The 18,159-nt window shown below is 36.3% G+C and overlaps 1 protein-coding gene across 1 annotated transcript; it reads right to left on the bottom strand.

Annotated features, from left to right (window-relative positions):
* Positions 1-1,029: 1,029 nt before the first annotated feature.
* Positions 1,030-13,308, bottom strand: LCA5 (Leber congenital amaurosis 5). Its single transcript, XM_009574866.1, has 7 exons — positions 12,965-13,308; positions 9,941-10,470; positions 8,326-8,463; positions 6,950-7,046; positions 5,635-5,780; positions 3,655-3,793; positions 1,030-1,826 (listed from the first exon to the last, which is right to left on the bottom strand). Exons 1-7 carry the CDS (start codon positions 13,161-13,163, stop codon positions 1,030-1,032), a joined length of 2,046 nt encoding a protein of 681 aa, XP_009573161.1. The 5' UTR covers positions 13,164-13,308.
* Between the last annotated feature and the right edge of the window lie 4,851 nt (positions 13,309-18,159).

Below are 18,159 nucleotides of genomic sequence, written 5' to 3'. Positions count from 1 at the left end.
CTTCTGAGATAACATGATTGCAGTGTAGAATATTCTTTTTCCACCTGAGCCTTTGTGCTAGGTACATCTCTTCTATCCATTCCGTGACACTGATGTTACACATGACTTCTCCTGATGTAGTTAAGAGGCTCTCCAGATGCCTGAGAAAGAAAATATCTGAGGCCTAAAAAAAGTACTCCAAATGAAAAGCAGTGTACTGTGAGCACCCTACAGGTAAAAAACCCCCAACACTTCCTATGCTGGCTAGCCAGAGATGCACATCTAGTAGCTGCCCTGAATGCCACGGCTGCCACGCAAAAGCTTGTTGACTTCTTAGCCAACTCATTCTGCAATACATTACAATGCTCCCTTGTGAGAAGTATAATTTTACTTGACATACCATTACACATCAGTAAGTCTCAAAAATTTAGAGAGCAATGGCAAGAGAGAGAGGGTATTTTTTTTAAGAGTGAGAGAGAGAAAAGGATGAGGTGGGAAGACAGCGAGCGCACAAGAGAGCAAGAGTGAGAGGGAGCATGAAGTGTGAGAGAGCGTGAGCAAAGGGCGCAAGTGAGTGTAAGCCTCTGCAAGTCCTTCCATTCCTATGGTACCCCTACCACCTCTGCGCTACCAAGCCTTTCGGACCCTGAGCCGCAGCTGCTCAAGCCAGATGGTGCCACACGGCAACGGTGACAGTTGGTCTGGAGCCCAAGCTGGGGCAAAAGCATCTTCTCTGATTGACTGAAGTGGCCAGCCAGCGCCTATCTCATCTATCAAAGTCCCTCAGGACACCTTCCCTGTCTTTCTGCCAAAAGAGTCCCTGCCGGATCTCCAAGGTCTGTACTTGGGTATCAATTTTAGAAGAAATTTCCTGCATATAGGTTAGGCTGTTCTATCAAAGTGCATCTTTCCTCTATACATATACTCATTTATGTAAATTATTCCTTCATAAGGCTTTACAATATATCTGAAATGTTTCAAATCTATATCTAATAAATATTACATGAAAATATTTTTTCGTATTTACATATGAAACATATAAAAATATGATCATTGTAAGATTACTTCTTCGATTTCATCTTCTAAAGAACCAAGGGTCTTAACTCCTGGCTTGCTTGTAATGTGTTGCAAACGGTGTCTGTTTAGGTTTCTTCCTTCAGGAAAAAGCTCGTTGTCTTCTTTTACTTTGACTTTACTGTTTTTATCGACAAGAAGAGTATTACTAGAGTCCCAATCTATGTCAAAAGGTGTTGTATCATTATTTTTAGAAAGAAGGATGGTACTGGCACTGCTTCCGAAGAGTTGTTCCATTAAATTGGACTTCTTTTCTTTCTTATTATTGAAATCTGCATTTTCCTTAACATTTTCTTCTAAGTTGTCACTTTTTTGAGTAAGCCAACTCGGTCTCCCTGATGCCTTCCCAAAGGAAGGTACATAACTACCAAATGTTAACTCACTACTTAAATCTACAGTCCTTAGATTTCGTTGCTTCTGTCCTTGTGCTCTTGCGGCATCATCCTGGCTGTCATCTACAGGAAATCCATTAGTAACCTTCCCGGAAATCTCAAAGAATTGATTAGTTTTTTCTTTTTTCTCCAGGGAATCAGATTTTCTTGCTGTATTTATGAGCGGTGCTTGGGAAGCAGGTTTCATTACATTTTGAGTTTCTCTATCAATTTCTTGCATTTTAGCAAGCAGGAACTCTCTTTTTTTTTCTTCCAGCATTTCAGTGCTTTCTCTCTCTACCTCGGATTTGTGGATTTCTGTCTCCATCTTTGTTTTCTCTTCTTTATCCAATAAAAAGCCGCTTTCTTTTTTCATTTTGTCATATTCTTCTCTTTCCCACTCTGCAGGAAATGTTTAAACATCATTTAAAATGTTTTAGTTTTAAAATGCCTTTAAAAGAATATTTTGAAAATAATGCAAGCAAAAGCCATTGAGTTTTTAATATGCTCTTCTATGCATAACGTGGTTTTCCTACTGCAAAAATCAATTCTTCAAAGATTACGACTAAATTCACATCAGGTTCTCTGCTAAGATATAAAAGTTTATTGTCATCTTCCAAAGGGATTAGGACATTATCCACGTTTTAGAATTTTCAGAGGAATTTAATTTCTGCCAATTGCCTTCCCATTTCCTGGATTTGAATGAAAATGAATACAACATCACTGATTTTAATAGTTCTGACTTGCACAGTACTTTATTTTTCTTTGTCAGCACCACTGACATTAGGATGGTTCTGGGATATATGTTTGGGTTTTTTTCCCTGTAAAGGGAACTACTCCTGTGAAGCTATCAGGCCACAAAGTCATAGGAGCCATTACCAGTTTCAAGTAGTGAATGATTTAAAATATACTGCATCTGCTGCATACAGAAAACACCTTTACACGAGTGTTCTGTGCATCATCACGTGAACTCAATGAGAGTGTCTGTGCAAATACCAAATGTCAGTTTGCATAGCTATAAAGAGACATCAAAGGTGCAAAACAGAATAAACTTCTAGATAGAACCTGCAAATACTTATGTGTACAAGAAAAAGGAGGCTTATCAAACATTTCTCTCTTCAAAATATTTTTCTGTCAAGACAACAGATGTGTGTTTGGCCAAAAGTTGAATATGACTGGGCCCCTTCAATATACTGGCATTCCCCTTTGAACACTACTCAAATTTCTGACTGATGTTTTCACAAAGTTCCATATTATCTATTGTACTTCAGATCAAGCTTACAGAAATAACTGCAACAGTTCACTTAATATATTTAATATATATAGTTTTTCAGTCGCATATCATTATACCAAGTTAAGTAAGGAGCTACCTTTCTGTATGTAAGATGGGGAAAATATCAGCTTATACTGTAAGATGGGTAAGGTGGTCAAATCACCTTACTTTAGAGACATAACAGAGCAGATTCTTGGCTTATGTAAGTTGTGCACTGATGCCAGTGGAGGTATAAGATTCTACACAGAATTTACCTCTGAAAGCAGCTATAGATTTTTAGAATTCTTCCTTGTCATCTAGAATAAGTGTTACTGTTCATTAACTATAATCACTGAAAGAGTATTTTAACATGACAGGATGCAATCCATCTAAAATACTTTAAGAGACTTATGAATGTAAGTCATTAAGATGTTGTGAAAACCAAATGAATAAAAAAGCAATATTAAAATATAACGATAGAAACTGGCATTTCTCAAATAGCCACACCAAATGATTCAGATAACCGCACATGAAAAGAGAAACTACAATTTCTCTCAAAAATGACACAAGTGAAGTAGATATGTACTGAAAAAACAGGCCGTATTAAGGAAAGCAGATTTGTTCTACAATAGTAAAAATCTACTGCCTACCTCAATAATATCTAGCAAGTCAGAGATAACATCAGCATTTACCTGCTATGTCATCCTTGTTTTATAAAGCAAAATCTCTCAGGCTTCAACACTTTCTCATAGACAGCATTTATTGCTGCTGCATACTTAATCGCAGCTGAGTACAGGGCACAGATTATTCTATATCCCGTATTTCTTTCTGATTCTCCTTGCATAATATAACTGAAAATAATTTTCCACTGTAGTGATCTCTGCAAAATCATTTTGCTCTTCTCACAAGAAACTAGCAGCCTCACTTGATTAGTATTCTGTGGTGCATTTTCCAGCCTTCAGCTGCCCACTTCCTTACCATCATGTAGTTTTTGAACCCTCTCCTCTAAAGCCTGTATTTCCTGAAAACGTTTCAGTTTCTCTTCCCTTTCCCTGTCTTGGTCTTGTCTTAGGAGGTCTATTTCCTCTTGCCATTCTTTGTCTTGAGGTTCTTTTTCCTGAAATAAATTAATATAAAACTGAAACTGATGGGGAAAAATAATCAATAAAACAAACAAACAAAATCATATGAACTTCTATGTCATTCTGAGATCACATTCTTACTGCTAAACATAAAAACGAGCAAGTCATCTAAACCAAACCAGCGTTGACAACCCAGGGGTGTGGCCCTAAAATCTTATCACCTCTAACATAGTTTTATGCACCTGAAACAAAATGAACAGACAATCAGCTCTATTCTGTATTACACATTTCAGGAAAGTTGCAGCTCCAATGTCATAAAGCAAAATTACCACTGTGTTAGGGTAGTTCTCTTCAGAAGTCAGAAGTTGTCTTCTTCAAGGACTTTAACAGAAGACCAGACCCCACCACCTTATTCTTTTAACAAGCAAGCAGTTAGTTACCCTCCATTTCCACAATCCAATCCTTTTACTCAAGCGAGTGGGATTCAGACAGTTTCACAGTGGTACTTAAAGTTATGGAGTATTAAGTAACAAACAGTGAAAGAGAAAGGTTTAATCTTGGCTGAAAAATTCAGCTAGTGAGTATACATACACATTTAAAAGGAAAGAACCTGCAGAAAAGATATGTCAGCAGTAAAAATCACTAACACAGAAAAGTAGTGGCAATGAAGTGAAGAGAAAGCCAGCATAATCCAACGTGTGGATGCTAACATTGTAGCTTGTGCTTATTTTAGAGTAAAATAAGTTTCTAGATTAAAATACACTTCTAAGAGAAATAAGAGAAACTTAATGAACAAAGAAAATATGACTATTAGCCAAAACAACTTCAAGTATTTTCCCTTCATGTACAAGATTATCATTATTATATTTAAAAAAAAAAAAACTTCATAAAGAGATGGTGGCGAAGTATTTAAAACGCTTGGCTTAGAAAACCAATGAAATCTAATTTATGTTACTTAAAGCAATAGCCATACACAAACTAGAGAGGTTTGTAAGATGACATATAGCTGGACTCCATGAGCTGCACTTGTACCAACTATGCGGTTCTGTAACTCACACACTGAAGTATACGCTGGAAGAACGCATACATTAAACTACATCCATACTTACAGAAAGGATTCTGGAAGAGAGAACATACGAATGAAACAGCCATGAAAAAGCTTCAGTCCTATCAGGAAGCCAGCCAAGACCATCATCAGTTCATTATTTCTGACAAATAGTCCTAGCTTTATGTAATCAGAATTTGTACAATTTGTACCAGAATCTGTGTCATTCTGATTTGTAATACCTTACAAATCTCTTTGATTTTAGCCTGAGGTCACAAAAGTATTAGCAATTTTATAATAAAAAGGGGAATGGAAAAACGAAAAAATCCAACCATATTCACAAAGCTGGGAAAACAACAGAAGAAATACCAGCATTATGACAATAAGAGGAAGTGTTAGATTAATGCATTGTGAAATAAATCTGGAAAGTAAAAGAAATGTAATTAAGACCAAAGCAAAAAGAGAGACAAGGCAGCCAGCACTGTTACAACAGATTGCTCAAATAAGCATTAGAAATAAAGAAAAGGGGAGAAAACCAAAATGAAGTCTTAAAAAATTCAAAGAAATTACAGTGGCAGAAAAAGAAACAAATTGAGCTCATGGTTATCAGTATCAGTAAGAATATGATGAACTAAGTGTCACGAAAATGGAGTATGATATTTCTGGAAGGGCAGAGTTTCTCTTAAAGATCAGAATGTTATCTAAATTATATTTTCTAGATATTTGTATTTGTATATTTACACATATTTTCTAAAATATAAGCTCTGCATTAAACATTCAGTCTGATAGACGAGTTACGTGGAGCAAGTCTCAAATTTTTATGGAACTCACTATTTTAGGAAGAATCCCGTCTTTCTTGTTTAGTGTGTCACCACAGACAAGTTCTGATTCTGGAAGAAATTCTACTGGTGAGAAGTATCCACTGGTCTGTACACCTTTTGTGAGCTGTGCTCCTTTTTTAATATTTTGGTTGTTGGCTGTAGAAAATACAAACTAATTAAATCATGTTTTCACTTGAAAATATCCCACTATATACCTATCTCTCATTTTTAATGATTTGCAGCAAACATAAAAGACTATATTGGAGCCAATGGAAATGGAAAGTATTGACAAGTTTCACACAGTTGTTTTCAGGATCTGGAAAAGCTAATTAAAAAAAAATTGCATGCAAATCTTCTACTGAAAAAAAAAATTAAAAAACCCCACCTTAAATCTACTTATAAAGTCATTTCAGCATACCGAGTATTTGTTAAAAAATCCCCACAAAATATCTCACTCATCTTACTGCTTGTCACAGAAGCTACATGTAGAGAAGCAAACTCATAAAATTAAAATTCACCTATCTGCATCTCTGAAACACATACACTTATCTCTATGGAATGATGTTTTTAAGAATCTCAATCTAAAATGGAATAATAGCAGAGTATCTATAATAAAATGAGCAGTAGACAAACTGTTTGAAATGCTGGCACTAAATATTTAAAACAGTCCCATAAATTCCTGCTTCTTCTGACAAGTAGATTCTACTGATCCAGTGAAAATAGTCTAAGTACACATACAAACACACATGTATACACGCATATTTACGTGGGTAGCATAAGGTTTGAGGCTGCCTTGTCACACCAGAAGAAATCACTGCACTGATACTTTCAAAAGATTATTTTCTAGGACATATGTAACTCTTTGAGGAAAAAAAGAGTGCAGCTCATCTGACAGACAGTAAATTTGAATTAGTAAAAAATAAATAAAAAACATCACCAAAATATTCATAGCGGTGAACTTATATATTTTTAAAGCCTCTATAATTTATTGTCATGTAGACATTATTTATGATCTATTAGAGGATTTACTAAGCAATCTTCCCCTCCTCCTTCACCCAGGAACATCTGGTATGAAAGGAGTTAAGAATGCTCTTTGATGAAGTTCTGGGTTTTGGTTCTGCTGCAGTTACAGAATAGTCAAACAAACAACGTGCCCTTCTTTGTAACCAGTGCTGCGTTGAAAGCAGTGCAAAAAAGTAAACGTTCTTGAACAAGTAGTGGTAGGGTCATACACTGAATGGCATGAATGATATAACCTAGCAGCATAATTTAAAAGTGTCGCTATTAATTTTCCTGCCTTTATTTTCCTGCTTTATATCAGTTACCTCTTTTTTTTTGTGTAATATCCATGTCTTTTCTTGGTGATAGCTTCAACATACGATTAGCATATATATTTTTTGCTTCAAGTTCTCTTTCTTTTTCCTGTGAATGAAAGAGTAGATATAACAATGAGCTACTAACGTTTCATTTACTAGTCATTAGCAAAGTTGTAAGTTAAACTAAAAATACATGTTGTAAACAGAAACAGAGTAAAGTAATCAATAGTTACATCCAATGTTTTAAGGACAACAATCACATTCCTAACTTTGCTTATGCTATAAGAAAGCAGATAGAACTTCCCCCCCAAAAAACTCATTAGCGAAATATTCTGAAAAAAAAAACCAAAAAAGCATCTCTACAATGAAAATTAAACTAAATGCCAATGTTTCCATAAACTTGAATAAGACTTACAATGTATGTATAGACTGCACAACTGAATTTTCAGCATTGTAAAGAGTCAAACATTTCAATGCTAGCAATGTTACTTGTCACAGGGCATGTCAGTACCGTGAAGCAGAGGCCCCCTGCATCATAGAGGTAGAGACATATTCTTCTTTCATGACATTTATTGAATAAAATACAGGAATGAATAGTGAATTATCAGAAATCATCTGATAATGAAAATATTTTCAAAATATTAAACTCTCCACTAACAAATCAGGCCTAAAACACTTACTCTAAACAAGTAAGTTTTTGAGTTACTACTGGTACTGCTACTTGCTTGATAGCTAGTAAGGTGGCAAACTGGTGCATCTCCATTATAAAAGTATGTTTGAGACCTGGGGTTTCAAGGAAATTCTCCTAGAAACTAATTGCTTTAGCTCAAGTCTTATTTAATTTTTTTTTCTAAAGATAAACTGACTAGGTAGAACATAACAATATTTTCAGTCCTTAAATTTAGAATTTGGGCAACAACGGGGTGGGGGGATGCAAATAAACCTTTGCACAAATTTAGCAACACACGTGGATATCACAAATACATGAAATTAATCTTCACACAAACCTACTGTAATGCAAGTACATTAGAAACATAAAGTACTGTATATACCTGCAGATTTATTTTTAAAAATCAAGCCTTCAAAACCTAATTTTCCAGTAGATCTTGTGGTTTAATTGCAATGCTTGGCTATGTACTTGATCTTGCTTTTCTTAACTAGCGCTAACAATAATGATTAACGTAGAGACATTCCTGTTATAAACACTGTAGGGTCAGAGCACAAAACATTTCAATTTAAAGCAGGAAAAGAACTCGCATGTGGTATATAATTAAGTACACATCAGAGAGTGCAGTCACTGGTAAACTATTCAAACCTGATTACAGATACTTCCAAAGATAAAATGCCAGAACATGGTTAGCAACTTGTATTGCTTCACATTTTACCTTCAGCTTCTGATTTAGTTGATGAAGCTCTTCTTGGAGAACTCTGTTTTCTTCTTGAGCCTCATACATCTTTTTTTTCTTTGAATGTAACTCTCGTTGAAAACTGCTACCACTTAATTCAAGATTTTTTTCCAGATCCTTCAATTAAAACAAAATATTTTTTTTTTAATAACCGAAGTACTTTTTTTATAGTCAAATTACTTAAGTAAAATGACAATAAACCAGCATCTTGGATTCAGATGTCGGCTCCATCACTGCTGTAACACTGAAAACATTTAAACCCTTAATCCTAACTTTGAGGGAGCAGACAGAGCACCTGCAGATGCTGCAGCTCATCCTTCTGGAGTATTGAGAGGTGACTTGAGGACATAATGGGAACACACACTACTTTCTGCAAGGCTCTTGGCACAGTGGACCTCCAGATCTCTTAAGACAAATCTCAAACTGATGGTTAAGAAACAGAATACCTCCCTGAAAGTACAGGATTAGAAGGAAGACGACAAGAAATAATTTTTAACCTTTCTACTAGAAACAAATTTGTGATTGTGATTTCATTTACATACCCTCGCCTTGCAATAGCTGTTTTAAGTGAACCGGTATGAGGAGAGAAGGAAAAAAAAGTATAAGAAAATCCCTTACTTTTTAGAGCATGACTCACTTTAACATTATCCAGTACTACAAATGCTGAAATACCTGGTCGTAAAACTACAGATGCCAGATGGTGACACTACAGGATGAGGTGATTTGGGTAACTCAGCAGTTTATATCTTGGTATTTTGGGATTTATTTTATGAAAGTTTAGTTTTCAGCTTAATCCTTTGGATTTCCAGATCTATTATCTCTGTAATGTAATTTAGCTTTAATTACTGATATAAACAGCAAACATAAACACCATTTTAATGACCAACATAATTTCAGCTAAAATTAGTATTGCATACAACTACCACCAGTTTAATAGTGTTAACACAATTATTTTTAAATACGATGAGTTTTTACACGTTTACAAAAAATGTAAACGTTTTTGCTGAACAAAATTAAAATATATTGCACAAAATTCTTAAAATGGATACCCGTAAAATGTTCTAAAGCTCATTTTGATATTAAAAAAAATTGCTGTAGTTTTGTTCAGCTCAGCTCTCAGATGTGCAGAAGAGTGGACAATCAAACACTGCGTGAATCCAGTTCACAAACCTGAAAAAGAATTACTACATACATGTTTTTTTAGAATTTTAGTATGCAGTTCCCTAAATACCCAGAAAATTTTTAACAAATGCTTCCTCTCCAAGAGGATAAATTACATTGCATAAAGTTGTATTATAGTTGCATGCATTTCTGAAACGTTATTACTAGTCATAAAAACACTTAAAAGCACAAGTCCACAGCATATATTCTGAAAAAATATACTTAATTTGTAAACAGAAATTTGCATGCACAACTACCAAATATGTAACTACATAAACACTTTGGAAATAATTTACTTGATGCTACTTATGTGTAAAAAGAAAAAGAATGATTTTCTGTTTGCTCCACAACTGTGAAAAAATACAATTCATGAAGCTCATTATGGTAAGAAATAACTGTACCAGAATTTCTTGCGAAAAGAAAGTAATCTCACCTTAATTCTTTTTTCACTGTCCTCTAGCCTGCTCTCTGCATAGGCTAGTTTCTTCGCCAGGTCATCTCTTTCGGCAAGGTGCTTATCTGCAGATAGCTTTTTCAGTTTCTGCAATACAGTTTTTGTTCTGTACAGTTCATCTTCCGAATCTTTCAGCCGTCTCTCAGTTGCACGTTCTCTCTCTTGAGATTTTCGTAGGCGCTCCCTTAATATTCTAATCTCATTGTTGTGCCGAGCAAGGAGCTGAGAGATTTCGTTTTCTGTATCTTCAAACTTATTCAAGGCTTTCTCCTGCCTGTGCTGAAGCCTCTTCAGTGCCCTGTTTTCCTTCTGCAGTTCATCTAGTTTGATGTGGAGTTCAGTCAGTTCATTTCGGAGCTCATTGATTTTCAGCAGCCTAGCAGAAAGAACTCTTTTTGTAACAAGATCTATATCTTTTGCAGGAGAATCCCTAGTGAGGCTCTGAGAACGGAAACCCCACCGCGTCCCTCTTTTGCTTGGTGCGTATTTGGAACCCAATTTCTTTGTGGCTAAGAGAGGAAAAATAAAAAGCATGTTTACTATAAGACAATGCAATTTGTCTATTCGGACAGCCTTCGTGGAATAAAGCGCTGCCTGAAACAATTTCACAATACTTAGCAGAGATTGCAGCTTTCAAACCAGACAGTAAAAGACATACATATGATAGACTTATGCTCCTTTTGATAGATAAAAAAAAAGGAGATTTATGTTTGCCATATACTGTAAGAGGTAATATTTGCAGCCATCAATATAGGACCAATGTAAAGTAATCATCTGCAAATCGTATCAGAAATAACAGTCACATTTTGTTAATATTTGATGATGTTTATTAAAATGTTTTAGAAATACTGTACTCGTGCATACAATATTATCAGATGCTTTTAAAATGGCTAACGCTCAGCTAATTGTTGCTAGTTATGTATTATGCAAGATGTAATTCTCTCAGACAAATGCAGTAGTATTTTCAAATCCAGCTGCCACGCTTACAGACAAAACAGCAGATTTCAAAGGCTCAATGCAAAAAGCCTCCAAAGCAAAATGATAAATCCCATGAAAATTCAGTTTTCCCCTGAATTTATTCTTGTATCACAAGTTATTTTCCACACAGTATCCTTATTTGATTACTAGTATGCATCATTCACATTCCTATTTTGTATTATTATTTTATTATCATTCCCATAGATAAAAGCTAAACATTTTGTTTCTATCTTATTTGCCTCTCAAACCACACTCAAAGAACGAAGTATATAATCCAGCAAAAATATCTCTTAAAATAACTGAATATATAGAGAGTGCATAATTCATTAAGGTACATGAGTGTTCGGAAGCAACATACTGAGCAGCAGCTTATAATTCAGGCTTGAAAGCTGGATACAGCAATAGTGCAGTTACCTATACACAGACAGTGAGTGTGTCACAGCAAATTCTTCCTCCCCTTTGGCGCTCACCATGTTTCTATTCTACAGAGAATATTTTACAGCAAAAATAACAGCTTTGAAGTATTTTCTTATAATTTCCTCTAAACATTTTGCACAAATACTCATTCATTTTCTGCTTGATGCTAATTTTTTCCACAGCTTGGGCAAACAAAAGAATGTTTTTTTTTCCTTTACAAAGAACGCTTGTGTCACATTCAGGTGTGAAAAGATTATCTAATACATGCACTGCAGGAATGATGCCACTCCTATCACCAACTAAGGGAATTCCCGTTAACCCTAGACTTCCAGCCCCTTCAAGAATTTCTCCACATTTAGGGCGGAACAGAAAATTCCAATACCAAGTTTGCACTTTTGACCATATAGTTAAATTGGGGAATAGCGTCTTTCAAGAACAACATGACATTCACAATACCTTCATGTAATAACTACGTTCAATTCTGGCTATGTAATCAAAGAACTAGTCATTCATTTGCCCGCTCCAAATGAAATGGCACAGTGGAACTGCAGTATTTGTTTCCCAGAAAGCTAACCCATGACTGGTATGGAGAAGATGCCACTTCTGAACACAGAGAAGCTCAGGCAAAACACCAGTTGCACCAGGACACCAACACTGTCAAGGATCTGAAGAGATACGCTCCTTGGGCAACTTCAATATTCACGGTTAGATCTTCTGGCACGCTCTAGATCATAATGTTGTCCAAATGATTCACATGGTATCAACACTTACGCATGAAATAGAGCACTTGCTTGAGAAAGGCAGGATATGCTCTGACTTCACCAGAAAATGTGTGCAATTATTTAGAACAGGCTGTCAAAGTGTGGCAGAGAGGCTTCACATCCCTACTTCAGCCCAGGACCTGCGTAACCATTCTCTCCCTTTTTGTAGGGATGTTCACTTCCCCACGATCTCAACCAAGAAAGCAGCTTACATAGGTGAGGTGTGTGTGAGGAAGCTCAAAGTGGAGCTATTTCATCTCAAATTGGAGATATTTCACCCTCAAGGAAGGACCAGGAAAAACTTTCTTTTGAATTTCCACATGCACCTAACTTTCACCAAACACATTATCTCTCTCTTGCCACATTAGTGGTCTTTCATTTGTTTGGTTTTTTGAAAGTACCCAGTATTACACTGTAAAGCTTAGTCAACTAGACTTCCACAAGAGAGATCTTTAGGGGTATTTTGTCAGAGAAATTTTAACAATTGTCTCTCTTTTAGTGACTGCATAGTAAAGACTCGCCTTGAGTCCTTGGCCTCAAGTCTTTTTGTCAAAGACAAAAAGAGAGCATCAGCGTGATTCAACAAAAGGCTAGTATACGAGCCACATTCACTTGTTAAGAAAAATATGAATAATTCTGAAAATCACCAAAAATCCCCTTTATGCAGGAACAGGTTAATTTCAGTTTTCTATGGAGCAGTTACAGTCTACCTGCCATCTGTAGCATAATTCACATGAACCTTATTTGTAGATTCTCATAATGGTAGTTTCCCACTTTCATTTCACCTTTCAAAGATAATTAACTCTTTAGAGCAGTTACAAAGCAACAATTTCTGCTGTCTACCTACCTTGGTAGTGCACAAGGCTGTTTGAAGTTTGTGTTTTGTGATCTCTTTTTTCTTGGCTTGTAGATGGATAGCTTAGTGTTGGCGACTGGCCAGATGAATGAGATGCATTATCTTCATCCGAATAATAGGAGTCACTATTTTTATCCCCATCTGATTTCCTGTCATGTTCAGAATCTGGGCTCCTTGCTCTTTCTCCCATTTTTCAGATTTAACTGCTTTCCAGATTTTTCTCAAAGACTGTTCATTTTGACACAAAGGACCTTTCAGTTGTCACAATGGCAGCAGCTGGATTATTTCCTTGGATTTATCATCTTCATCTCCAAAGCATGAGATCTTTGCAGTTCAGTTCAGCAAGCAGTAATTATCATTCAGAATGCATTTTTTCTGTAACAATTTAAAGAGAGGAAAAAAGTGAGAATGGTTTTGCTGTTTAGTTAAGAAAGAAATGTTAAAAAACCTGTAAAATTATTCAGGATTCCTATAACCTTATGCCACGTGCTGTGCTACATTAGCCTTATTATTTATATTAAATGTGACAGACATCACTGTAGGAATGCTACTAGTATTACACTCAGTAGTTTGAGGCACTTCATCCCCAAAAGAGAAACCAGAAAATCAACACAGCTAAATTTAGAATAAGAAATTACTCCCAGGTTAGAGAGAAGGGAAAAGCAGCATTTGGAAAACAAAACAGAAGACAAGTGAAAGCTTGATGCTATTCAGGAAAATAATTTAAACATATTTTAAAACTTTTTAACCAAATAAATTAACAACTTATTCATGTGACTAGAATTGAGATATTTGTAGAATTTGACTAAATCGTCCATATCTCAATTTCTGACACTCCAATGATGTTAAATAATGGGCTTGAAAATCAGTTGTCCCGTTTGTCTGGAGGACATTCTGTCCCTAACCACTAATGAGACTGTACCCACGTATCATAGTTTTTGCCCTGGAAAGTACTCTCGTACCCTACATCTAGTGTTTCATGCCTTCAAGAACTGGCAGAAGCACACACATTTGTGTCACGTGCTTTACAGGAAAATGCAAATATAGCCCTTTGGGTTTTTTGTATCTGATAAGAGAGACCATACTGCTGGTATATGGTAAACATTATATCTGCAGCAGGTATAAAACAAGGAGGGCTGCTCCTGTAGCCTGTCTTCTGATGGAAACTGAAAAATCTCCTAATCTCACAGTAAAATCACCTTATTTTGCATTTTTCGAGACACTTCCTGAGAATGTAATAGAACAAATTATCCGAAATTTTCCTCACCTTCTCAATCAACAGAATTTTCTCATCAGTTTAAGAAGTATTTTACTGACTACGCTCAGCCTCCCATATCTTTCGTCTCTCTTACCACTCTTCACAGCTCTCAAGCTTATTTCACCATCTATCTCCCTTCAATCCAACTTCAGGACATCAGGCCTCTAATGGGTGAATAAACAGGACTTGCATCAGAGCCCATCAGTTCTGCCTGTTGAATGACATAAGCTCCTAGCCCATTTCTAAATGGTAAAGCAAACTACACACAAAAAATTGAGCAGCTTTCAACCAAAACTCTTCTACACTGCAAGGCATACAACGTACCTGTGAATGAGCTGTAAATTTTTCACTATATTATTTCCCAATAAAATAAACCTAGCACGCTTCTTGGCCTTCTATTCCACTGTCTATACATGCAGAATTGCATAGCCAAGGAGAACAGAAGTGTCAGCTGCCAAGACAGGTTTCATTACAAATTCAAGCTTTCTGGCCCAGTTCACTGTTAGCACAACTCTGTCTCCAGTGACTGGAATCCATTTGCTCTCACAATCTATGCAGAAGGAATTAGAGGAATAAATATCCCAACAGATTTCTAAACTGGCAAGCTGTTGGGAAATAAATACTGAATTATTTGGAAGACAGTGTTTTTCTTTACTTAGGGAGTAACTTTCCAAAATAATGTTTTTTAAGCACCTAAATATTTTCCAAGTGGTCCAAATAAATTACAAGTCTAAAACTTATGTCAGAGAAGATTATGATGAAAACTAAAATTGCACTGCAAAGCCCAGAAAGAAGACAAGCTATGCTTGACATCACTTGTCCTAGAGATTGCTAAACACATGCTGGAAGGTATCAGTTATTGCAAATATTCAAATGACCAGTAATGACTGTTCTTTTTTCTTCTGAAATAATGCAGTTATTAAAAATATTGCAGTCTTGGGAGCTGGGTAAACCCAGTTTTATAGGCTACATATAGAACAAAGAACAAGTACTCAATGTATGTAAAACACACCACATGTAGTAAATTCAGATGTAACGTGGAATCATGAATCAATGTATAGAATAGAATAGAATAGAACAGAACAGAAAAAAGAGCAAGGTGCATAGTGTGTTAACAAGCATATAAAAATGATCCCAAATGAATCCAAGGCAAGGAGGAAGAAACCATCACCATCCACCTCCTCCTGCCAGGGAAAGATCTGGGATGCTGACGACTTGCTGTAAAGACCTCCCCCTCCCAGTTGAAGCCAGTCAAGTCCAGAGGGAGAGTGGGCGGGCGAAGATAACACCAGAGAAAGCGTTTGGTACTAGAGTTTGTGCCCGTATCACTGCAACCGTATATAATTTGAACTGCGTTAGGGTCTGGACTAATACTAAGTCTTTGATTAGACCGTTAAGATTTTAATTAGCCTAACAATCAATTGTTGGCTCTGCATCTAAGATGTGTTCCCTGTTTTGCTCATAACAGCATGCTGAATAAAACAAACCGGTGGGAATTCAAGCAACCCAGTCTGTTACTTGGATGCAAGTCTGTCCCAGGGTCATAGGGGCACACGTGGCATCCAGAAAAGTCCTGGACCCCTGGAGTGGGCACATCAGTGTTAGAGGCATCACCACATCCAGAGGTGTTAACCTAGCCCTGTGTGGAGGCAGGGATTACTCTATGGGGCAAATATCTTCAACAGTGTAGATGTAGCCAAGATACACCCAAATTTGGTCTGCCTTCAGGACACAGGAGGACAGAAAGAAATCATCATGCACAGACTTTTTCTTGAGAAGAAAACAAATACGAATGAAAACAAATGGGACTACATTTAGGGAAAACATAAATGTCTACAGTTCAATCATCAAGATGTCTAATTACATATATAAAACAAGAACGCTCACTTTTACTTACTGACTTGAAGCTGACCAGTTATTTTTTAGTCCCACAAGTGTTCACTCCAGAGGCAATAATCTTTTTGAAGAATGCTTTTCATAACTCAGTGTATTTAAAACAGACAAATTGTAAGAACTGGAGGATTAGAATTATCCACCACTTCTGTACTGGATATTCCCCACTTTTGAGAATAGTTTGCTAAGTATCATTTGACATACAGCAACATAAATGAACAGTAATTTTTGATGCGTTCTGGAAGTACTTTGAAAAGCACTGAAAGTACTTTGAAAAGACTGAAAACAAATTAAAAAAGGTGCACCAATAAAAGCTCCTTTGAGGAACTGCCAAAAACATCTTCTGAATCTTCAAGTGGTTTTTGGTTTTATAAATTGGTAATATCATATTTTTCATACAAAACAAGAAACCTTAAACTGTCAAGTCTTGCCAAATTCAGTTTTCCACCAGTTTATAATGTAATTTGATTAACATAAAGTATGCAGAGTTTATTCTGAGAACGAATTAATCACTAGGATATTTGAGTTTTACTTCAGTTAGCCTAAGGACTGTCTAATTAAGAAACGCTTTGGTTCACTGACTTTTCAATTGTTACCAACTAGTTTGAGTTGATAATAAAATAAGTTCAATTCGTGTGAGTAAGGTCCACGAAGATATCTATTTTGCCCAGTATATTTAATAAGTTTGTGAGGAGTGAAACATTGTGGGTCAGCAGTGGGTCTACTAAGCTCCACCACCACCACCGAAACCGCAACCCCGACCCCCGAAAAGCTCCATGCATGCTTTTAGAAGCCTAATGCATCAAGATCAGATCAGTATAGAATGGCTGAAGTAAATCTGGAACTTGTACAAACTTCAGAAACTTTTTTTTCCAGAATTTCATATTCCTTCATTTCAGCAACTTCTACTATTGCTATTATTTACATATTTTGTATTGAAAACACGCTCATTATTACAAAAACCAGTCAAACTCCAGGTCACTGCAACTGACGTGTTAGACAAAATAGAGAACACAAAACAACTGCACTGGTGACAGCGTACTGTCACCCTATCACTCCTAAGTAAATCACAGAAACAGAAATTGAACTACTGAATTACAGGTATTAAACAATAGAGAGAAAGGAAAATTTCCCAGTAATTCTTCTCTCACAGTACACCCAGAGCTTAGTTCTGTAATGCAAGACTTATAAAACTTTTTAAGTCCTTTTCAATCTTAATACCCTTCTAAGAACAGAAGAAGCTAGATGCTTTTACTGGTCACCGTATAACACTTCCTGAGCACAAATGCTGACCTCTAACGGTCCACTCAGTTTTTCCACCTGTTCTGAGAAAGGGACAGCGCAAGAAAGACCCAGCGTCAGACAAGTACAAAAGCATCAATCCAAATTATTAAAGTGCTGAACTTAAGAGCAAAGGATAACTTCAAAAGAAATTCGTCTTCCTCCTTTTCCTCCACCCATCTTTTTCACATCTAAATACTGTAGTTTTTCCAGAAAAGAGAAGAGCAAAAGAATTAACTTGTATCACATCAAAATGTATTCACTGATGAGGCTTTAGTGAGGAACAAATATTTTATTAAGGAAGCTTTCTGCAGCTGCTAACTTAACTGTACGCATTTCTTCTAGGTTTACCAGCTTTTGGGGAATTAAAATGCTATATGGTAATACGCAGGCCAGTCCTACAACCAAAAAAAAAGATTATCTTTCTAAATCCTCTAGCAAGGAGGCCGATGCCGTCGTTCATATTTCCACCTATACCTCCGGTGTGTGTAGACTTACCTAGTTGAACTTAGCCATTCCTGAAAGCAGCTCTCCAGTTCCCAAAGTGTAAGCAAAGCAATTTTCCTTCACTGGGGAGAAGTTCTTAAAGAGCATATCGAATATTATTCTTAACTAACACTTTTAAAAACAACTAACGACTACACGTGACAGTACATTTTAAGTGCAATCATTTAACCCTACAATAAACGACTTCTGAGGAAAGGGACTGAACATTCGTGTACACCGCTTTTCGGAAGGCCTACTGCCTGAAACC

Source organism: Fulmarus glacialis, unplaced genomic scaffold (assembly GCF_000690835.1).
Source record: "Fulmarus glacialis isolate BGI_N327 unplaced genomic scaffold, ASM69083v1 scaffold30423, whole genome shotgun sequence".
In the NCBI taxonomy this organism is placed as follows: domain Eukaryota; kingdom Metazoa; phylum Chordata; class Aves; order Procellariiformes; family Procellariidae; genus Fulmarus; species Fulmarus glacialis.
This window is presented reverse-complemented; position numbering and strand designations above follow the sequence as displayed.